Source organism: Struthio camelus, chromosome 28 (genome assembly GCF_040807025.1).
Source record: "Struthio camelus isolate bStrCam1 chromosome 28, bStrCam1.hap1, whole genome shotgun sequence".
Lineage (NCBI taxonomy): Eukaryota > Metazoa > Chordata > Aves > Struthioniformes > Struthionidae > Struthio > Struthio camelus.
This window is the reverse complement of record NC_090969.1, coordinates 3,475,106-3,497,168: the sequence shown is the minus strand read 5'-3', so window position 1 is coordinate 3,497,168 and position 22,063 is coordinate 3,475,106. Positions and strand designations below refer to the sequence as shown.

The 22,063-nt window shown below is 64.8% G+C and overlaps 1 protein-coding gene across 2 annotated transcripts; it reads left to right on the top strand.

Moving 5' to 3' along the window:
* Positions 1–761: 761 nt before the first annotated feature.
* Positions 762–21,600, top strand: COL2A1 (collagen type II alpha 1 chain). 2 transcript variants are annotated; one of them, XM_068921041.1, is made up of 54 exons: positions 765–889; positions 3,446–3,652; positions 4,573–4,589; positions 4,855–4,887; positions 5,005–5,037; positions 5,134–5,187; positions 5,622–5,723; positions 5,929–6,006; positions 6,562–6,606; positions 6,697–6,750; positions 6,858–6,911; positions 7,079–7,132; positions 7,244–7,297; positions 7,379–7,432; positions 7,547–7,591; positions 7,710–7,763; positions 8,321–8,365; positions 8,619–8,672; positions 8,821–8,919; positions 9,148–9,192; positions 10,201–10,299; positions 11,387–11,440; positions 11,949–12,056; positions 12,146–12,199; positions 12,279–12,377; positions 12,927–12,980; positions 13,067–13,165; positions 13,385–13,438; positions 13,673–13,726; positions 14,002–14,055; positions 14,198–14,251; positions 14,365–14,409; positions 14,529–14,627; positions 14,736–14,843; positions 14,932–14,985; positions 15,081–15,134; positions 15,242–15,295; positions 15,387–15,440; positions 15,542–15,649; positions 15,845–15,898; positions 15,987–16,040; positions 16,414–16,575; positions 16,662–16,769; positions 17,392–17,499; positions 17,802–17,855; positions 18,054–18,161; positions 18,813–18,866; positions 18,979–19,086; positions 19,252–19,305; positions 19,405–19,512; positions 19,594–19,882; positions 20,144–20,331; positions 20,588–20,830; positions 20,941–21,600. In XM_068921041.1, exons 1-54 carry the CDS (start codon positions 793–795, stop codon positions 21,085–21,087), a joined length of 4,476 nt encoding a protein of 1,491 aa, XP_068777142.1. In that variant the 5' UTR covers positions 765–792; the 3' UTR covers positions 21,088–21,600. The 2 variants fall into 2 exon arrangements, with proteins under 2 accessions (XP_068777143.1, XP_068777142.1); XM_068921042.1 differs by lacking the exon at positions 3,446–3,652 and having other exon boundaries at positions 762–889.
* The last annotated feature ends 463 nt before the right edge of the window (positions 21,601–22,063 follow it).

The window sequence follows — 22,063 nt, the reverse complement described above, 5'->3', positions numbered from 1 at the left end:
TTACCCCAAAGGACCCCTCGAGATGGGGGAGGTTGTTCAGTCCCCCAGGATCCCCGAGGGGGGGGGGGTCAGCCTCCCAGGGACCCCCGGGATGGGATGGGGGGGTATATAGCCCCTAGGCCCCCCCAGGATGGAGGCGTTCAGCCCCCCAGGACCCACCGGACCCCCAGGAGAGGAATTCAGCTCTCTAGGACCCCCTGGGTTTGGGAAGGGGCTCAGGCCCCCCCGAATGGGGGTTTCAGCCCCCTAAGACTCCTGGGAGGAGGGTTCAGCGCCCCCAGGACCCCCAGGATTTGGGGAGCGGGGGCTCAGCACTCCCAGGACCCCCGGCATGGGGGGCCCCTAGGACTGCCAGGATTTGGGGAGGGGGGGCTCAGTACCCCTAGGACCCCCGGCACGGGGGCTCAGCCCCCCAGGACCCCCAGGATTTGGGGAGGGGGGCTCCCCACTCCTAGGACCCTCCCAAGCTCGAGGTTGGGGGGGGCGGGGGGGACTCCCCTTCCTCGGCCACCCCCGACGTTTGGACGCGGGGTTTCGCAGCGGGGCCGGGGGGGGGGGGGGGGGACGACACGGGGCCGGTCCCCCCCGCCCTCCCCGGTCGGTCGGTGGGTCGGTCGGTGGGTCGGTCGGTGGGTCGGTCCGCGCCCCCGCCCGGCGGAGGAGGGCCGGGGGGGGGGGGGGGGCCGGCCCGGCTCGGGTTACAGGGCGCGGGGGGCCGCGCCCGGCACATATAGGCGGCGGCGGGGCGGCGCGGCACTGCTCGGCCCGCCGCACGGTGAGGGGCGCCTCGCCATGCCCGCCGGCCGCCGCCCGCTCCGCCTCGCCGCCGCCGCCGCCCTCGCGCTCCTCGCCACCGCCGCCGCCGCCGCCGCCCAGCAGCGCGACCTGCGTGAGTGCCGGCGGGGGACAGAGCGGGCCAATACGGGCCGGGGGGACAGTGCGGGACAGTGTGAGGCATTGGGGGGGGGACAGCGTAAGAGTAGTAGGGGACGGCGTGGGACAGCACGATGGCAGTGGGGGACAGTGTGGGACACTAGGGGACAGCATAAGAATAGTGGGAGACAGTACAGGGCAGTAGGGGACAGTGTGAGGACAGTGGGGGGCAGCCTGGGACAGTGGGGACAGCAGGGACAGCATGGGGACAGTGTGAGGACAGTGGGGGGCAGCCTGGGACAGTGGGGACAGCAGGGACAGCATGGGGACAGTGGGGGGACAGTGGGGGGCAGCCTGGGACAGAGGGGATGGCATAAGGAGAGTGAGGGGCAGCATGGGACAGAGGGGGACAGTGGGGACTGCATAAGGATATTGGGGGACAGCATGGGACAGAGGAGGATATCCTGGGACAGAGGGGGACAAAGTAAGGGGAGACAGCCTGGGGACAGTGGGGTGCAGCCTGGGGCGGTAAGGGACAGCATGGGGACAGTGGAGGATGGCCTGAGACAGTGGGGGACAGCATGGGGACAGTGTGGTACAGCCTGGGGCGGTAAGGGACAGCATGGGGACAGTGGAGGACGGCCTGAGACAGTGGGGGACAGCATGGGGACAGTGTGGTACAGCCTGGGGCGGTAAGGGACAGCATGGGGACAGTGGAGGACGGCCTGAGACAGTGGGGGACAGCCTGGGGACAGTGGGGTGCAGCCTGGGGCGGTAAGGGACAGCATGGGGACAGTGGAGGATGGCCTGAGACAGTGGGGGACAGCATGGGGACAGTGTGGTACAGCCTGGGGCGGTAAGGGACAGCATGGGGACAGTGGAGGACAGCCTGAGACAGTGGGGGACAGCATGGGGACAGTGTGGTACAGCCTGAGGTGGTAGGGGACAGCGTGGGGACAGTGGAGGACGGCCTGAGACAGTGGGGGACAGCATGGGGACAGTGTGGTACAGCCTGAGGTGGTAGGGGACAGCATGGGGACAGTGGAGGACGGCCTGAGACAGTGGGGGACAGCATGGGGACAGTAGGGGACAGCATGGGGCAGTGGGGGACGGCTCTGGCACGCTGGGGTCCAGCCGGGGGACCCATCCCGGGGCAGCGGGGAAAAGGCCTAGAGATGCTGGGGCGCACGGTGGGGACACGGGGAAACTGCGGGGACACCGGGCCACATGCTGGGCCATGTCCCGGTGACACCAGGCAACGTCCTGGGGACCCTGGGAGACATACTGGGGCTGTTGGGCATGGCCTGGGGGCCCCAGGGCACGTCCTGGGGACGCTGGTGACACCGGGGATGGTGGTAGCGCAGGGGTGCCTGTGCCAACCCCCCCCCCACCCCAGCACAGGGTGACGCTGGGTGCAACCAGAGACCCTGGCAGGGTGCTGAGCCCTACGCGGGGGTCAGATCGGGGTGGGGGGGGGGGGGCTGTGCTCTCCCAGCCAGGCAGCTTTCCCGCGGCTCCGTCGCCCCCCTTTCCCGCGCCGGCCTCGAAATCCCTCGCTGGCAAAAACCGGCAGCGCTTCCCTCCCGTCCTTCGGGGCCCCCGCCGAAAGGGGCGCCTGCTCGCTTTTGCTTGGAAAAAAAAAAAAAAAGGGGGGGGGGTCCCGAAGGCTCCCTGCCGCCCCCCCCCCCCACCACCACCCCTCTCCCCGGGGCGCTCTCCCCTCCCCTGGCCCCGGTTCCCTCGCGCCCGGTGGGCTCAGCGGGGCGGGAGGCTGGGGGCGGGGGGATCTTTCCTTCCTCCCCTTCCTCCTCCTCCTCCTCGCACCCCTTCCCCTGCAGGTTGCGGGGGAATTCAATCCCCCATTGTGCAGGTTTGTTTGCTCAGCGGTGAGGGCTGGCAGCGATGGTTTCCAGATGGAGTTGAACCGCTGCCCTTATTTATTTAAAGCGGGCCGGCGGCGGGCGCCGTGAATCGAGGCCTCTGTTCCGCTCCAGAAGAGCTTCATTCATGGCCGGGGCCAACGGGCCCCCCGGGCTCCCCCAGGAGCCCCAGCCACAAAAGCCCTCGCTGTCCTCGGTGGCCGGGCCACCGCGGCGGCCCCGGGCGCCCGCCGGCCCCCGCCGGCACCCCGCTCGCTCGGCGGCTGATGAGAAAAGCAGCCCGGCGGCTCGGCTCGCTGGGGGCCCGGCCAGCGGCCGCCCGCGCCAACGGGGCCTTAAAGGAGCATTTTGGTGCTTTCCCCGGTGGCCAAGGGCTTTCCTGGGGGGGGGGGGGGGTTAATTTTTTCCTTTTTTTTTTCTTTTTTTCTTTTTTTCGAAGCATGGCCCTGCTCCGCAGTGGGGCGCCCCTCTGCATTCCCGTGAGCGGCCCGCGCTGGGGGGGGGCTCTCTCGCCCGTGGGTCCCCTGTCCCTCCGGGCCACCCCAGGGACCAGGGCGGGCGATGCCGTGAGCCATGCTGATGCCGTGATGCTATTTCTCCCTCTCCTTTCCTATTTCTCCCTCTCCTTTCCCGTTTCCCCCTCTCCTTTCCGGCTCCCCCCTGCCTCCCACCGCCCTTCCCGTTTGGCGCAGAGGAGGCAGGCAGCTGCGTGCAGGACGGGCAGAGATATAGCGATAAAGATGTGTGGAAACCGGAGCCCTGCCGTATCTGCGTGTGTGACACGGGGACCATCCTCTGTGACGAGATTATCTGTGAAGAGATGAGAGACTGTCCCAGCCCAGAAATCCCCTTCGGAGAGTGCTGCCCCATTTGCCCCACTGACCAGCCTGCTGCCAGCGGTCGTAATTTATTTATTTCCCTTCCATAAATAAATTACCGGAGATAACGGACTCGGGTACCGGCAATGGATGAGCTGCCCCGACTCATCCATGGGGTCCCGCTGGGAAAAGGCAACTTCTGCTCCATCCCGCCCCAGGAATGGGAGGTTTCGCCCTGGGAACACCAGCTGGAAAAGCCCAACTGGCGTTAAAGATATCTCAGGGTCATTACGCAGACCGCATCAAAGCGCTCTCTGCCCCGACCAGCAGCCGGTGAGGTTTTCTCGAATCCCTAGAAAAGCCCTTTTTTTCTTTTTTTTTTTTCTTTTTTTTTTGCCATGTGCAGCAGGACATCGCAGGGGAGCTGCTGGTTTTTTCCTAACCACAAACCGCAGGCTGGGAACGGCAGCCGGAGAACGGCCCCCAGCGCTGCGAGCGCGGGAAAACCGCAGCCCCCCCCCTCTCCCCGGAAGCGCATGCCGAAAAAGAAAATTCAAATAGTGTGGTTCCCCCCCCCCCAAAAAAAAAAAAAAAGGAAGAAACACATAAAAATCGGCACATGATGCGACACCAGCAGCGTCTGCGCACTTGGCAGACTTCTGGGGACTCCCAACCCACCCCCAAAGCAGAAGTTGCCTTTTTTTAACCCTTCCCCGGCGGGGTGAAGGGTTGAGCCCGAAACGCAGCCGAGCACCCCGAACCGCGCGCGGGCTCTGTCCCGCCTGCCGCTTTCCGCTTCAGCCCCATCCCACTTTTCTTGCCAGCTTCACGGGACCCCCCTCACCCCCCCCCCCAATGCCCCCATTTTCACCCCCTATCAAGCCGTTCCCAGGGGTCCCGCGTGCAACCTCCCCGGTTCCCACGCCACCGCGCACCAGGGTCTCTCATCCCCATGCCTCCTGCCGCTAATTTCTCTCGTTTGTTTGTTTTTTTTCCAACAGGGCAACCTGGCCCCAAGGTGAGGCTGATTCACCCCTCGCGACGCAGGGACCCTCTCCCCGCCGAGGGGTCTCCTTCCCCACGGTTTTTCTCCCAAACCCAAACCCTGGGCTCGACGAAGGGCTCCCTGGGGGTGGCCTCCTGGGTGGGCGCGTGGCTGGCGAGTTTGTCACCTCCCAAGGCATCGCCCTTGCAAGAGAAGCCGAAATTTGGGATGGGATGGGGTTCATGGCACCGAAAACCAGGGAGGAATGGATCCCCCTCACCCATGCTTTGCATTTCAGGGACAGAAAGGTGAACCCGGCGATATTAAAGATGTAAGTGCCCATCACGCTGCGTTTCCCGCGCGGGGCGGCCCCGGTGGTGCTGAGCACCCCCTGGATCCCCCCTATAGCACAGCCCTGTCTTCATTTGTGCTTCTCCCCCCGCTACAGGTCGTAGGACCCCGAGGGCCTCCGGGACCGCAGGTGGGAGCGTGTTCCTCTGCCGGCATTGCTGGAATATTTGTGGGAGGGGAGGGGAAAGCGCCAGGGCGCGCTGACCCCGCTCCTCACCTCTTGCAGGGTCCCGCAGGCGAGCAAGGACAACGAGGCGACCGCGGCGAGAAAGGAGAGAAGGTGAGCTGTTTCGTCCTGAAACAGCAAAAAAATCCCGCCCGGGCGCGGGAGTTTGGGGGCGACTGGAGCATCCGGCCTGGGCGCGGGAGTTTGGGGGCGACTGGAGCATCCGGCCCGGGCGCGGGAGTTTGGGGGCGACTGGAGCATCCGGCCCGGGCGCGGGAGTTTGGGGGCGACTGGAGCATCCGGCCCGGGCGCGGGAATTTGGGGGCGACTGGAGCATCCTGCCTGAGCACAGGAATTTGGAGGTGGCTGGAGCATCCCGCCCGGGCGCGGGAATTTGGGGGCGACTGGAGCATCCTGCCTGAGCACAGGAATTTGGAGGTGGCTGGAGCATCCCGCAGCTGGCGGGGAGAGTGTGAGCCACCCGAGTGGGCGCACGGATGCAAAACAAGCCTTTTCCCCCTCTCAGCTTTCATCTCTCTCGTTCACAGGGTGCTCCCGGTCCCCGGGGCAGGGATGGCGAACCCGGCACCCCCGGCAATCCTGGTCCCCCCGGCCCTCCCGGCCCTCCCGGTCCCCCTGGCCTCGGCGGAGTGAGTATAGGGGGACGTTTTGCGCCCTGAATCGCGTGGGAATCTCCCCGGTCTGCACCCACTTCCCCGGTGCATCCCACCGCTGGAGTGCGACGGTGCTGAACAGGGCCGTTTCGGGGTTTGGGGGGGGGGTCTCATCCACACAGGGACAGTTCAGGCCGGGGATCTGAGCCATGGCCACGTGGGTTTGTTTTGTTTTTTGCAGAACTTCGCTGCGCAGATGGCAGGCGGCTTCGATGAGAAGGCTGGCGGCGCGCAGATGGGCGTCATGCAGGGCCCCATGGTAAAGCCAGGCGCCCGCTTGGGGCGGCAGCGCCGTGCACCCGGGGAGCTCCTCGCCGCGGGAGCGCCAGGGGCACCCGCTGCCTTCCCGGGGGACGGGTCCTCTGCGGGAAGTGGGGATGCTGCCGCAGGGATTGTCCCCGGCAGTGGCGGGGGGAGGGGGGGGGGAACCTCTCTGTGGTTGCGTATTCGGCAGCTGGGTGCTGCCAGGCGGGTGCTGGGCGCCCCATGGGTGCCGTGACGCACCCGTAAGTGCCGGGATGACTTAATCCCCCCCCCCACCCCCGGCATTTGCCGAGGGGTTGAAGCAGGGGCTGGCGGGAGCCGGGTATAAGGGAGGGGGGCAGTTTGTTCCCGGGAAACGCGTGAGAGCCGGGAAATTTTCCTGCTGGAAATCTCGGCCCGCGAGTGCCGCTTGGCAAGCGCTAAATGAAAGCCGGCTCTTAGTAAACATGGCTGGGGGCCAGGGCCGAGCGCGCTCCGGCTCTCGCCCTGTCTTTAATTCCTGCTCGGCTTACGTGGCCGTGACGCCACTGTCCATCTCTCTGTCCCCCAGGGCCCCATGGGACCCCGCGGCCCTCCCGGCCCCACCGGCGCTCCCGTAAGTACCTGCCCCCCCGGTGGGGCGACCGTTCCCCTCCAGCTCGGAGGCGCTCGCGGGCTTTGCTGATGCCCCCTTCTCCTGCTGCAGGGTCCACAAGGATTTCAAGGCAACCCCGGAGAGCCCGGAGAGCCCGGCGCTGCTGTAAGTAGCGGGAAGCCGAGCCGGGATGAGCCGGTTTTCCCATTGCAAAGTCCCCGGTGTCCCCTTTCGCATCTCCCACTCATCCGCTTCGTCTCTGCCCTTTCTAGGGTCCAATGGGTCCCCGGGGACCACCGGGACCTCCTGGGAAACCTGGTGACGATGTAAGTTCCCCCGGCTGCCTTGTTTTGCTGGGAAACCCCTGCCCGCCGTGGCTGAGAACGGGCAGCTCGTTGCACGGCGGGCAGCCCTCCTCGGGCAGGTGCGCGCTGCCTGCAGCGGGATGTTCCCCTGGCAAAAAGTGGACGGGTTTCGCCTCTTTTCCCGGCAGGGTGAGACAGGAAAACCCGGCAAATCTGGCGAACGTGGCCTCCCCGGCCCCCAGGTGAGGCTCCGCCGGGCTGAACCCGTCTCTCCGGGGCACGATCCTGCCGGGACGGTGCCCTTCCGGGTGCCGCCTTCGCGCCCGACCCTCTTTCTCTCCGCTTGGTTGTAGGGTGCTCGTGGCTTCCCCGGGACGCCAGGTCTCCCCGGAGTGAAAGGCCACCGGGTAAGTCCCCGCCGGGTGTCCCCGGGTGCCTCGTGGCCCGGCTCTGCCAGCGGGTGACCCCCAGCTCCCTTCTCCCCCCAGGGCTACCCCGGCTTGGATGGCGCGAAAGGAGAAGCAGGAGCTCCCGGAGCCAAGGTAAGCGCTGGCGGGTGAGGCAGGGTGCCGCCACCGTGCCGAGCGGTTCCTGGGGGGCCCATCCCCACGGCGTCGGGGCTCAGCAGCGGGTTTTTCACTGCCCTTTCCTTGCAGGGTGAATCCGGCTCGCCTGGTGAGAACGGGTCGCCCGGCCCCATGGTGAGTGGCGGGTCAGAGGCGGCGCGGCCGCGGCGGCCGGGATTGGGGGGGGGGGGGGGAAACGAAGCACGGAGGGTGCTGGGGTGAGAGACTCATCCGCTGCCGTCTCCTTCCCCAGGGTCCCCGCGGTCTGCCCGGTGAGAGAGGACGTCCCGGCCCCTCCGGCGCCGCTGTGAGTATCGCCTGCCGCCCCTGGGCCAGCGGGCGGTCGAGCCGCCCCGGCTCGAATCCCTCCGTGAACGCGGCGGAGCGAGCCGGGTGCCCCGTTGGCCACGGTGCGACCTCGAGGCGGCCGGGGGGGGGAAAAACGCCGCGCCGGGTCTCGAGGATGCGGTACGCGCCGTCTGGGCGCCCCAGGGGGCTGCAGGCCCAGCGCCCCCGCCGCCGCCGGACCCGCCAGCCCCGTGCCCTGCGGCGTGAAAGCTGTCCTTCCCCTCACCTCGCCCGGAGGAGGAGGAGGAGGAAGAGGAGGCTGCCGCGCCGGCCAAGGGGGAGCCGCAAAGCCGGGGGCGATGCCCCGAGCAGAGGCATTAATCCCCGTCCCAGCTTCCCGCTGGCGGGAATGAAAAGGGGGGGGGGGGAAAAAACCCCCTTAGAGGGTGGGAAACCAGCCGGCAGCGCTCGCGCGCGCCCGGGGGGGCTGCTCCGGTGCCGGGCCGCACGCCAGAGCGGGCACCGGCCCCCCGGCAGCCTGGTGCCCCCTTGATGCCCATCGTCTTCTCTCCGCAGGGTGCTCGCGGTAACGATGGTCTCCCCGGCCCTGCTGGACCCCCTGTAAGTAGAGGACTTTTTCCGCCCCCGAATCCAGCCCTACAGCTGCGTGGTTTGGCTGGAAAGCGGGGCCAGGGCCCAGGGCGGGCGAGGAGGCGACAGCGAGCTGCCCCGGCGGGCTCAGGAAGGTGTCGCCTCCAGCAGCCGCCCTGGGCCCCGGCGCCGCGTCCCCTCCCGTCGCCGTCGGCGGGGTGCTCCCGGCCCCGGCTGTGTCACCCGCATCCCGGCCGGACGCTCACGCTCTCTTTTCCCTTAGGGACCCGTCGGCCCTGCCGGAGCTCCCGGCTTCCCCGGCGCCCCCGGCTCCAAGGTGAGGAGGGCAGGGAAGGGGCAGAGGGTGCTGCCGCCTGCCGCGGCTGGCTGCAGGACAGCTGGGGAAACTGAGGCACGGGGCCGGGGGCAGCGGGCGGAAAGCGCCCGGCTCATCTGTGCCACCTTCTTACCCCGTCTCTTCGCAGGGCGAAGCTGGTCCCACCGGCGCACGAGGTCCCGAGGGTGCCCAAGGTCCCCGCGGCGAATCTGGCACCCCCGGGTCTCCCGGCCCCGCGGGCGCCCCCGTAAGTACTGCCGTTCCCCAGTCCTCCTTCGCAGGGTGAGAGGAGCGCGTCCTCCCGCCCCCAAGGTGGGTCTGTCCCCACACGTCCCCTGGCCCAGGTGCCACTGGGATGGGGGGAAAAGGGGTATCTGCTCCGGGGTGATGGGGAAACTGAGGCACAGGGCACCCCAAAGCACATGGGAAAAGCCAGGCATGCACCGGGCACCTGCCTCAACCCCTCGTCTTTTAGGGTAACCCTGGCACCGACGGCATCCCCGGCGCGAAAGGATCGGCGGTGAGTGGGGCCGGGGAGAGGGAGGGGGCCACGCGGTGGGGCTGGGTGCCCTGAGCCCCCCGGGGAGGGAGTGCAGGAGGGCTGCACCCTGGGATGGGGGCATGCGGGGATGGGGGGGATGGGGGATGCTACAAGATGCTGGGAGACGCTGGAAGATGCTGGGGGACGGGGTGGGGGGGACACTGTGATGCGAGAGGATGCGGGGGTGCTGGGGGACGCGGGAATGCTGGGGGACATTGGGGGACACTGTGATGCTGGGGGATGTGGGATGCTGGGGGATGCAGGATGTGAGGGGAGGTGGGATGCTGGGGGACATGAGGACACTGGGGGACACTGCGATGCTGGGGGACATGGGGGGCATGGGGGGAGACTGCGACGCTGGGAGACACAGGGATGCTGGGGGGCATGGGGGGACAGTGCGATGCTGGGGGGATGCTGGGGGGCATGGGGGACAGTGCGATGCTGGGGGGACACGGGGATGCTGGGGGGCATGGGGGGACAGTGCGATGCTGGGGGGATGCTGGGGGGCATGGGGGACAGTGCGATGCTGGGGGGACGCGGGGATGCTGGGGGGCATGGGGGGACAGTGCAATGCTGGGGGGGCGCGGGGATGCTGGGGGGCATGGGGGGACAGTGCAATGCTGGGGGGGCGCGGGGATGCTGGGGGGCATGGGGGGACAGTGCAATGCTGGGGGGGGCGCGGGGATGCTGGGGGGCATGGGGGGACAGTGCGATGCTGGGGGGGCGCGGGGATGCTGGGGGGCATGGGGGGACAGTGCGACGCTGGGGGGGTTGCAGGGGCGCTGGGGGACACAGGGATGCTGGGGGGACACACGGGCACACGGCGGGACGCAGGGATGCTTGGGGGATGCAGGGCTGCGGGAGATGCTTGGGGACGCGGTGGGACGTGGGCGTGCTGGGGGATGGGGGGGGGTCGTGGGGGGTCACAGGGGGATGTTGGGGGGGACACATGGCGCTTCTCTCCTGATGGCTGCTGGCTGCCTGCAGGGCGCCCCTGGCATCGCGGGCGCTCCAGGCTTCCCCGGCCCCCGTGGCCCACCCGGCCCCCAGGGTGCCACCGGCCCACTGGGACCCAAAGGCCAGACGGTAAGAGCCCCCAAGGACCCCCCAGGCCCCGCCTACATGCACCAGGCTCTGCCCAGGTGGTTTGGCCCCTCCCCCTCAGCCACAGGCTCCACCCCCATGCCCCCAACTCCCTGCAGGGTCCCCTCTGCAGGTCACCCAGGGGCACGTCCTTCCCCTGCCCAAATCCCCCTTGTGCCACCCTGTGGGACACCCTCCCCTGGGTCCCAAGGGGGCTGCTGGGGACAGGGAGGGGGACAAAGAGGAGGACGAAGGTGGGGGCGGGGAGGAAGATGTGGACAGGGACGAAGATGTGGACAGGACAGGAAAGAGGATGGGGATAGGAAAGGGGACAGGGACAGGATTGGGAATGAGGATGAGGATGGAGACAGGGATGGGACAGGGATGAGGATGGAGATGGAATAGGGATAGGGACAAGGATGAGGATGGGGACAGGGACAGGGATGGGGATGGGAATGGAGTGGGGATAGGGACAAGGATGAGGATGGGGACAGGGATGGGGACAGGACAGCAAAGAGGATGGGGATAGGAATGGGGCTGGGAATGAGGCTAGAGATGAGGATGAGGACAGGGACAGTGATGAGGATGGGATGGAGACAGGGAAGGGGACAGGAAAGAATGAGGAGAGCGATGGGGACAAGGATGGGATGAGGATGAGGAAGGGGATGAGGATGGAGCCAGGGACAGGGATGGGACAGAAATGGGAATGGGCATGGGGATAGGACAAGGACAGGTTCAGAGATAGAGAGGGTGGAAGGAGACAGGGATGGGACAGGGATTGGGATGGGGACAGGGACAAAGATGAGAATGGGGATGGGGATAGGGATGGGAATGAGGATGGAGGTGAGCATGGGGACAGGGATGGGCACGGACGGTGATGAGGACTGGATAGGGACAGGTACAGAGAATGGGGACAGGGATAAGGATGGGGACAGGGATGGGATGGGATGAGGATGAGGATGGAGACAGGGACAAGCATGGGACGGGAATGGGCATGGGGATAGGATGGGGGCAGGTACGGAGACAGGGATGGCGATGGAGACAGATGGGACCCCGTATCCCGCACCCACCCGCCTTTTCCGCTCCCTAGGGAGAACCTGGCATCGCAGGCTTCAAAGGCGAGCAGGGTCCCAAGGGCGAGACGGTGAGTACCCCCGGGCCGCGACACCCCCTCCCACCTCCATCCCCACCACCCAGTCTGGACCCCATGCCCGGGGGGGCTGTCACTTGGCCCCCCCCCCCCCGCCGTGTCCTCCTTCCCCAGCGTGCCTGGCCAGGAACGAGTGTCTCGGCGGCGACTAATGAGCCTCTTCCCCTAACGAGGCCCCTTGACGGGCAGCATCCCCCCTCCTGTGCCCCAGAGCCGGCTCTGCGGCGGGGGAACAATAGCTGCTGTGTTGCACCGGGTCCCGGCCTCCCGCTTCCCGGGGCCGGGAACATTCCCCCATCGCTTCATTAACCAGCCTCAATGCGCCAGGGCCGGATCCCCGCCTTTGCTGCTGAGCCCCGGCAGAGTTGTGACATGCAATGGCATTGCCTCGCTGGAGCTGCTCGCGCGGGCATGCCACCCCCCGCCCCCCAGCATTGCTCTACCCCTTGGTAGCCCTGGGATTAGGAAGGCTTGCTCTGACCCCCCTCTTCCTCTTCCTCAGGGCCCCGCAGGACCCCAGGGTGCTCCCGGACCAGCTGGTGAGGAAGGCAAGAGAGGAGCCCGCGGAGAGCCCGGCGCAGCTGGCCCCATCGGACCCCCCGGCGAGCGGGTGCGTGGGCGCCCCGTCCCTGCGGCGCGGGCCACCGGCCCCCTTCGCCACCCGCCTTGACTCCGCTTCTGCTCTTCTTCCTCCCTTAGGGCGCTCCCGGCAATCGCGGCTTCCCTGGACAGGACGGGCTGGCTGGCCCCAAGGTGGGACATCTGGGTGAGGGAGGGGGGCAGCGGGGGGCCCTGGGGACGCCCCAAACTCACCCATTTCTGCCCTGCACAGGGTGCTCCGGGCGAACGAGGTCCTGCTGGCCTCGCAGGTCCCAAGGGAGCCACTGGTGATCCTGGCCGCCCCGGAGAGCCCGGCCTGCCCGGCGCCAGGGTAAGCACTGCAGCGGGGCTGGGGGGGACAGATCCTGCACCCGGGTGGGGTGCAGTACTGGGAGCGGCAGGGTGAGGCCGCACTGAGAGCCGGGATGCAGCAAGGGCTTCCCGTGGGAAGGAGCCTTCCTCCCCTGCCCCGAGCTCACAGGCACCAGGAAACAAGGTGCCCGGCGGCGTCACCAAGCTCCGCGCTGGGTCCTGGGTCTTTCCCGTTAAACGGGCACCTCATTGAGCTGAAGCCACCTGGCCTGGCAGCAGCAGGGTCAGGTTGGCCCAAGCAGCCTCTCCCCGCTGCCTCCTCCCTCGTGGCTGGGAGGAGATCTCAGCCGGGTCAGTGCCACCAGGGGACGGCAGTGATGCACGGTGGCTCACGGTCCCTCTTTGGGGTTGGCGAAGATGCTCTTTGGGGTTAGCCGGATCCCTTGGTGCCTCTTCCGTTAGCTCTAGGACCAGAACACCCGCTTTTCCACATTGGAGGTAGGTTGGACCCCAACACCCAGGACCAGTTACTGCAGCCTGTCATCTATGCTCTTCCCCTTTCTCGCAGGGTCTCACCGGCCGCCCTGGTGATGCTGGTCCTCAAGGCAAAGTTGGCCCAACTGTAAGTGATGCCGGCGGGGGTGAGGAGGGGTGACAGGGTGGCCAGGCACTGCCAGGGCCCGTGCTGACGCCTTGGTGTCCCCACAGGGTGCTCCCGGCGAGGACGGGCGCCCCGGCCCACCCGGCCCGCAAGGTGCTCGCGGACAGCCCGGCGTCATGGGTTTCCCTGGTCCCAAAGGTGCTAACGTGAGTATCCGTCCCCGCCGCGGGGTTTTTTTTTTTTTCCCTCTCCCATGAGGGGGAGGAGAGGGAGGAAGAGCACGGCAGGGATGTGCACCCTGACGAGGTACCGAAAGCTGCAAACGCCAGTCCCAACGTCCAGCGCGGGGTGGCAAAGACGCAGGAAAACGCGGCATCCCCGTCTCCGCAGCATCCCCGTCACTGCAGCTCTTCTCTTCCCTCTAGGGCGAGCCTGGAAAAGCTGGGGAGAAGGGACTTCCAGGTGCCCCAGGGCTGAGAGTAAGTGATTTTGGTTGTCCCCTACTGTTGCATTTCTGGGTTGCTCCCGAATCGCAGTCCCGCCTGCCGGTGGCTGCTGCAGCGCTTTCCCGTTCAGCCCCTTTCTCCGGGTGGGAAAACTGAGGCACAGGGGGCATCGGCTGGAGGGAGGCCAGCGCGCTCAGCTCGGCAGGGAAGGCGCTGGCCTGACGGGGCATCGCGCCGAGCGAAACCTGGGTTTCTCCTTCTCCTTAGGGTCTTCCTGGCAAAGACGGCGAGACGGGAGCTGCCGGCCCCCCAGGACCTGCGGTGAGTGCCCCAGCCTCATTTGGGCATTTGGGCCCCAAAATGGGGCTGGGGGCCGTAGCCCTGCAGGGTCTGGGCAGAAGCTGGCCCCAGACCTGCGGGTGACAGCAACCCACCCCATTCCCACCCCACGTCCCTCCGTGGCCACCGACGGTTCGGGCTCGCCCGAAATCTCAGGCTGACGAAGGGGCACCAGCCCTGGCGCTCCCAAAGCCCACAAGATTTTGGTCCCCCGTTTCAGTGGCACCAGTCATCCTTCACCACTGTCCTTTCTGCAGGGTCCCGCTGGCGAGAGAGGAGAGCAAGGAGCCCCCGGACCTTCCGGCTTCCAGGTGAATGGGGGGCAGAGGGAGCCGGGCTGAGCCCCGACGCCGCTCGGGACACCTCCGGCAGCGTTTCTGGGGCGATGCTCAGTGGCGATACTCGAGCATCCCCATGTCACTGCACTAATGCCGCTGCTTTTCCTCCTCCCAGGGCCTTCCCGGCCCGCCAGGTCCCCCAGGAGAGGGCGGCAAGCCCGGAGACCAGGTGAGGCCACCCGTCCCATCCACCTTTTCCCCGGGCGTTCCCCAGCTTGGCAGCCAGGGCCGTTAAGCCCCCTGGTGCACCCAGCAGCGGGACTGAGCCCTCTCTTTCCGCAGGGCGTTCCCGGAGAAGCCGGTGCCCCAGGTCTCGTCGGTCCCAGAGTGAGTATTGTCCGTTCCCGTGCGTGGCGCCTTTCCCCGGCCCAGTGGGGATTTCGGCAGGACCGAGGGGGCCGTCTCCGTCCGCCGCCCCTTTCCTAACCTACTCCCCTCTGCACCAGGGCGAACGCGGCTTCCCTGGTGAACGGGGCTCTCCCGGCGCTCAAGGGCTGCAAGGTCCCCGCGGACTCCCCGGCACTCCGGGCACCGATGGACCCAAGGTAGGTGATGGTGGTGGCACCCAGCAGCCCCCCCGTGCCACCCGGGATGGCTTGATGAGGCTTCGTGTTTGCTGCCACTGGTGACATGTGGCATCTGCTCCGCTTTAGGGTGCCACCGGCCCCGCCGGCCCCAACGGCGCCCAAGGCCCCCCCGGATTGCAGGGAATGCCAGGCGAGCGAGGAGCAGCTGGCATCGCCGGCCCCAAGGGAGACCGGGTAAGTGCTGCCAGCGGGATGTAGCCATGGGTGCCCTGAGCGATGTCAGGTTCGGCTCGGCTCACCCTGTCTCCATCTCACCCCGCAGGGAGACGTCGGCGAGAAAGGTCCCGAGGGAGCTCCAGGCAAAGACGGCGCACGGGTGAGTGAGACAGGGCTGGAGGCGATGGGGCTGGCCCAGGTGGCTGGCGAGGGATGCTCGGGGCTGCCTCATCCTCATCTTCCTCTCTCCCCCAGGGTCTGACCGGTCCCATCGGCCCCCCTGGCCCCGCTGGTCCCAACGGCGAGAAGGTGAGAGCCCGGGTGGTCCGCAGCACTGCCCTGCACCCAGCTGGATGCTCCCCGCTGCTGCAGAAACCGGGAAACCCTCCTCATCTCTCCATCCTTCCTTTTTCCAGGGTGAATCCGGCCCCCCTGGCCCATCCGGTGCTGCCGGTGCCCGCGGTGCCCCTGTAAGTACGATGCCAGCATCTCCCCCTGGCCCTGAGCTGCCACTCGCTCCAAGCCGTCCCCCCGTTTAACCTCCCCATCTCTCCCTCTCAGGGCGAGCGTGGAGAGCCCGGCGCACCCGGTCCTGCAGGATTTGCCGGCCCCCCTGTGAGTACTTGGCCCCCCATCCCTCCACGGCACTGGGCCGAGCCCCCCACCAGTGTGGTGCTGGCTCTCACGGCCACCGCTTTCTCCTTTACCCACCACAGGGAGCCGACGGACAACCCGGCGCTAAAGGCGAACAGGGAGAGCCTGGGCAGAAAGGTGACGCCGGTGCTCCCGGTCCCCAAGGTCCTTCTGGTGCACCCGGCCCACAGGTGAGTGAAGCTGGGGGTCGCAGACCCTGCAAAACCCTCCTGGATTTTTTTTCTCCGATGAGAAAAAGAAATCCAGGGCCAAATCCGGGCGGCCGATGGGAGCATCAGGGCTGGAGATGCTGCAGCCTGCGTGGGCGGCCCCAGCCCCCCTCCCCTCCAGATTACATGTCTAACCCCATTTTCTGCCCTTCCCAGGGTCCCACTGGTGTAACCGGTCCAAAAGGAGCCCGTGGTGCCCAGGGTCCCCCTGTGAGTATCGCTGGGGAGGGGTGGCCATGGAGCTGCGCCGGGCGAGCCGGGAGTTGAGGGTCTGATCTGTGTTTCTCTCCTTTCCCAGGGAGCCACTGGATTCCCTGGCGCCGCCGGACGTGTCGGACCGCCTGGCCCCAACGTGAGTTTGGGGATGGCCAGGATCACTCGACCCCATGGGTTCGGGGCTTGGAAGAGGCTTTTTTTGCTCCATGCATAAGGTTCCAAGCACAGGAGGGGACGGCGCATCCCAGCTCAGGGATTTCGCTCCGAGCTGCCCTGGGGCAGACGTTGAGCCAAACAGCTCCAGGCTGATGCCGGTCGGCTCTTAGCAATTCGTTAATCCATAGAAAGGGCCTTTCCAAGGGTTTTTGAGCATGGCCAGACCTGGAGCCCTCCCTGTGCGTCAGGAGGTTGCATTTCCCTTCGCTTCTCCCCCCGCAAATGGCATCGGGGCAAGTGGGCGAAGGCAGAAATGCTGCTGCCTTTTGCACCAACTGCTTCTTCCCCACTAGGGTAACCCAGGCCCCCCCGGCCCTCCTGGATCTGCCGGCAAAGATGGTCCCAAAGGTGCCCGTGGCGATGCTGGTCCCCCAGGCCGTGCCGGCGACCCCGGTCTCCAAGGCCCTGCTGGTCCCCCTGGCGAGAAAGGCGAACCTGGAGAGGACGGCCCCGCGGTAAGTTTTTCGGAGGGGTGGTCCTTGATCTGCACCACACGGCGCTGTCCCGCTGGATCTCATCCTCCCCCTCTGCCTTTTTGCAGGGTCCCGACGGCCCCCCTGGTCCCCAAGGCTTGGCAGGACAGCGCGGCATCGTCGGTCTGCCCGGTCAGCGAGGCGAGAGAGGCTTCCCCGGTCTGCCGGGGCCATCGGTGAGTTGCTTTATACCCGCGTTGCAATGGACAGAACGGCTCCGGCAGCTCTGGGAAGGAGCAGAGCAAGGTCCAGTGCGGCCCCGGAGCAGCAAGAGGTGCATTGCAAAGATGCACAGGGGTTTTTAAGAGGATTCAGCATGTGGGAGCAGTTCAGGTAGGGCTGACCCTGCTGTACAACATGTAGGGGGAGCAGAGGAGCCCTTAACTCCTCTTCCAGACCTGCTTCCGGCAGCCCTGCGGCACGCAGAGGTCCGTGTGTCAGGCCGAGTTGGTGAAACTGGAAATTGCCGGGGCATTTGAAGCTCCACTGCAGGCTTTAAGTCCTCCCTGGCCCAATTTCCAAGCGTGACCACGGGTTTTGCAAAGCTGGGTTTTCTCCACCAGGAGCCGCTGGCTGCAAGCGCTCAGGCTGCCGGCGTTGGGGGCGGCCGATTTCCAGCCCCGAGCAACCAGGGAGGCGCTTGCATTAAAGCAGGGGCAGCAAGTAGCAGGGGGGATTGATGCTTTTTTTGCACAGGGAGGTCTGGAAGCCTTAAAACAAACCAGCTGCCAGGCCAATGGCCACGCAGGGATGCCCAACTCACCAGCGTCTTCTCTCGTCTTCTCTCCTCCCATCTAGGGCGAACCTGGTAAACAAGGAGCACCCGGCTCCGCGGGCGACCGCGGCCCTCCTGGCCCCGTGGGTCCCCCCGGGCTGACAGGTCCCGCCGGCGAACCTGGGCGCGAGGTAGGTGAAATGCCAGCAAGCAGGGCGAGAAGGAAGGGAACTGGAGCGCTTCCTGGGTGCCTCCAGCCGTGCCGATGCCGCGATCCTGGGCTGTAGCCAAAACCCCAGCGACGGGCATTGATTCCTGCCACGAGAGCCCTAGGGCTCGTTCAGCTCCTAGCAATCACCAGGGCCTCTTTGGCGGCAGTGTTTGCTTTGCCGGGGGTGGGGATTTATAGCCAATTCCCATGATTTCGCACGCATCCCGCTCCCCTCCGTGGGGAAACACTCCACCGGGGCGTAACTTCTCTCCTTGTCCCCAGGGCACCCCCGGCTCTGACGGCCCCCCAGGCAGAGACGGCGCCGCCGGCGTGAAGGTGAGTTCACCCCGTGGGAAATCTGTCCCCGAAGCCCCTTCTCCTGGCCAAAAAGGCCCTTTTTTTGGTGCAAAAACTCCTTCCCTCAGCCATAAGCTCCCAGGGTGCTGGCACTGAGCATCCCTTCCCGAGCATCCTTCACCCCACGAAGCCGCCAAGGGTCCGCGCCGTCCTCACGGCCCCGTTGTCTCCATGCAGGGCGATCGTGGCGAGACTGGTCCTGTGGGTGCTCCTGGTGCTCCTGGCGCCCCTGGCGCTCCCGGCCCCGTCGGTCCCACCGGCAAACAAGGAGACAGAGGCGAGACGGTGAGTGCCGGTGCCTGCCATGCAGTCGGGGCAATGGCTCATTAGGTTTAGGGGCTCGTTAAGCAAGTCACCCCCCAAGTGCAGATAAATGCCAGAATAATTGACAGCATCACCCAGGGTGCAATTAAAAGCTCAGAGTAATTGGGAGAGTCAGGCGGGTGCAGTTTTAGCAGCTGTCGCTAGCTCTGAGTGGCGCCCGGGGTCCCGTTAGCGGCTGCCAGTGATTCGGAGCATCTTCCACAGGATTCATTAGTGTGTGGAGCCCAGTTAGGTCTCTGCACATGCACAAGCACTGCCCAGGGAGCAGTAAATGCCCTGAGAGCCTTAAGCAGGGAAAATCTGCCAGGGCAGGCTTTAAAAGCAAGTAGCTTTAGGTGGGGAAGGAATTATTTGGAGTGAACACTCTGGCTGAGAGTATTTAAAGATGCTGTTTAGAGCCAGCAGCTGCTGTTTTTTGCCAGCATGGTGGAGAGCTTGTTTGTGCTGGGCTCCGGCTCACGGGTTGGGGCTTGTCTGCCTGTCGGGGCAGGTTCAGAGACCCCCAAAGACACCCCTTATGTGCACGAGATGCACGAACGTGGCAGGGTTGTACCTCCTCGCAGTGCAGCTCTCAGCCCAGCTCCTGCTGACTCCCCTCTTCTCTCTCCCCAGGGTGCTCAAGGGCCCATGGGTCCCTCCGGTCCTGCTGGTGCTCGGGGCATGCCGGTGAGTAACACTCATCCCACGCTGCCGTCCACCCCTGCCTGCGATGCGCTGGGGTCCCGCGGCACAGTCAGTCGCCTGCCTGCACCCGACGGCTCCTCCGCTCTGCTTCCAGGGTCCCCAAGGTCCTCGCGGCGACAAGGGTGAGACTGGTGAGGCTGGAGAGAGAGGACTGAAGGGTCACCGAGGCTTCACTGGGCTGCAAGGTCTTCCCGGACCTCCCGTAAGTGTTTCCCGCAGGTCCCCGACACTCAGCCCTGCAAAACCCTCCAGGTCGTGCTCCGGGGTTGCTCTGGCCACAGAGGGAGCCGCATGTCGGCTGTGCTGCGGAAGAGCATCCTTCGCCTCCAACACCGGGAGCTGACCAGCCACTTTTCTCCTTCTGCAGGGTCCTTCTGGAGACCAAGGTGCTGCTGGTCCTGCTGGTCCCTCCGGCCCCAGGGTAAGTCCTGCCAGTGGGGTCCTCGTGGGGCAACTCTGTCCTCGGTGCACCCTGGATTCCCAGCATCTTGCACTGACTCCCTTTGTGGCTCTCTCCTAGGGTCCCCCAGGCCCCGTCGGCCCCTCTGGCAAAGACGGCTCCAATGGCATGCCCGGCCCCATCGGTCCTCCTGGGCCCCGTGGACGGAGTGGCGAACCGGGTCCTGCAGTGAGTGGAAGGCAAAGTGGTGGCTGGGAAGAGGCTCTGGCTTGCGAACCAGACCGTCAAGATCACGTCTTGCTTCCGTAGGGTCCCCCTGGAAATCCTGGTCCTCCTGGTCCTCCTGGCCCTCCGGGCACCGGCATCGACATGTCCGCTTTTGCTGGCCTCGGTCAGACGGAGAAGGGCCCCGACCCCATCCGCTACATGCGGGCAGACGAGGCAGCCGGCGGCCTGCGGCAGCATGACGCTGAGGTGGACGCCACACTGAAATCCCTCAACAACCAGATTGAGAGCATCCGCAGCCCCGAGGGCTCCAAGAAGAACCCAGCCAGGACCTGCCGCGACCTCAAACTCTGCCATCCCGAGTGGAAGAGCGGTAAGAGCTGCCAAATCACTGCCTACTGCCTTGCCTGTCCCTCTTCACCCAGCCTCTTGCATCCGGGAGGGCGGCTGGATCTGCAATGCTCTCTGCTCCTGGCCCATAAGACTCTCCCATAAGGCCCTTAAGGCTCTCCTCTTCCTCCTCTGCATGGCTGAATCCCCTGGCACGCCCCCTGTTCTCCCAGGAATCGGCATGCCAGGCTTAGTTTCTCCCAAATTTGACATTAACATGTGCTGCTCATCTTCCCCACTGCAGGAGACTACTGGATTGACCCGAACCAGGGCTGCACCTTGGATGCCATCAAGGTTTTCTGCAACATGGAGACAGGCGAGACCTGCGTCTACCCGACCCCGAGCAGCATCCCCAAGAAGAACTGGTGGACCAGCAAGACCAAAGAGAAGAAACACATCTGGTTTGCAGAGACCATCAATGGCGGCTTCCACGTAAGCATCCCTGGCGTCCGGGTTGTGCACCAGGCGTAGGATGAGAGGCTGAGGAGGGGAAGGTGTTTTCAAGGCTTATAAACCAGCCTTTTTCAAGGATTATCTCGAAAGTGTGGCGTGGGGTTCTTTAGCTCTGCAAAGCAAAGGGAAAAGGCTGCGACTTTTGCAGCCATCCAGGAACGGTAGGTGTGGGCGTCCCCTCAAAAGGGGTTGTCGCAACCGCTGTGGGCTCTAACTTCTCCCTACTTCCCTGCAGTTCAGCTACGGCGATGAAAACCTGGCTCCCAACACCGCCAACATCCAGATGACCTTCCTCCGCCTCCTGTCCACCGAAGGCTCCCAGAACGTCACCTACCACTGCAAGAACAGCATCGCCTACATGGATGAGGAGTCGGGCAACCTGAAGAAAGCCATCCTCATCCAGGGCTCCAATGACGTGGAGATCAGAGCTGAGGGCAACAGCAGGTTCACATACAGTGCCCTGGAGGACGGCTGCACGGTAAGTCCCCGGGAGGCCGCCAAGCCCTGTTCAGACCACGAGGAGGTGTCGCAGGTTGGGATGGCTCCGGGACGTCTGATAACGTTCCTCCTCTGTTGCTTTCTTCACAGAAACACACTGGCAAATGGGGCAAGACAGTCATTGAATACCGATCACAGAAGACCTCACGCCTGCCCATTGTAGATATTGCACCTATGGACATTGGTGGAGCCGATCAGGAGTTTGGTGTGGATATTGGCCCAGTCTGCTTCTTGTAAAAAGAGTTGTTTTATTTGTGTGTTTGTCTGTCTTTTTTTTTTTTTAATTCAGCCCAATACTGTTAAAAAACAAACAAAAAATGCCCACCCCAAGGACCTGAGTACTTTCCAATCACTCGTACAACTTCTGCACTGAATGGCTGAAACGACCCCCAAATTCCCCTTGATTCACGCGCTTCCGTTTGGGACTATTGCCAAAGCCGTCACAGGGCAGACTGCGAAATAAAACCACGGTCTTATTTATTTATTGTCTTCCTGTAAGACCTATTTTTGGGTCAGGTGGAGGTGGGAATCTAACTGGCAGGTATGAAGGTGCCTCCCCACAAAAGGGATCTCCCAGGTCTGGGTATAAACTAATCCCCTCCCATCCCCATCCCTCCCTGTGTGTATCACCAGCAGGAGTACTATGTATAATACAACAAAAAATGGTGCTATTATTGTAAAACAAGTCTGTATTTTTTAACATCGATTGATATAAAAAAAAAAAAAAAACCTTTGGTGGAAAGTAGAAGTTGCTCTGCGCTGCGTTTCTTTTTGTCTCTCGCCGGAGGCATTGGCTGCAAGCTCTTGTCCTTCGCATCCCTTTCACGGTTCATTGGCTTGTATCCCTTCCTTAACCACGATAAAGGTAGTTTTAAGGGCACATCTCAAACTTTATTTCATACAAAGAAAAGAAAAAAAAAAGGGAGGGGGGAGGAATAGGAAAATTTGAAGAAAAAAAATCTTGAAACACCAGGAGCAAACAGAGCAGCTGTGAGATTTCTGAGGGATCATTTGTTCCCCCTCATCACTATGACAGCACCAGGGTAGGCTGAGGTACATGCTTTCTCTTCTAGGACTGGGAAACCAGTAAAATCCAGTAAAACCAGTGGGAAGGGGGAGGCTGCGACCAAGTCTCAGGGAAAGGGGCCTGGCTACAGCCAGGGGGCAAGCAGGACACACAGGGAGAGATTTGTGGGTGGATGGACTCTGGTGA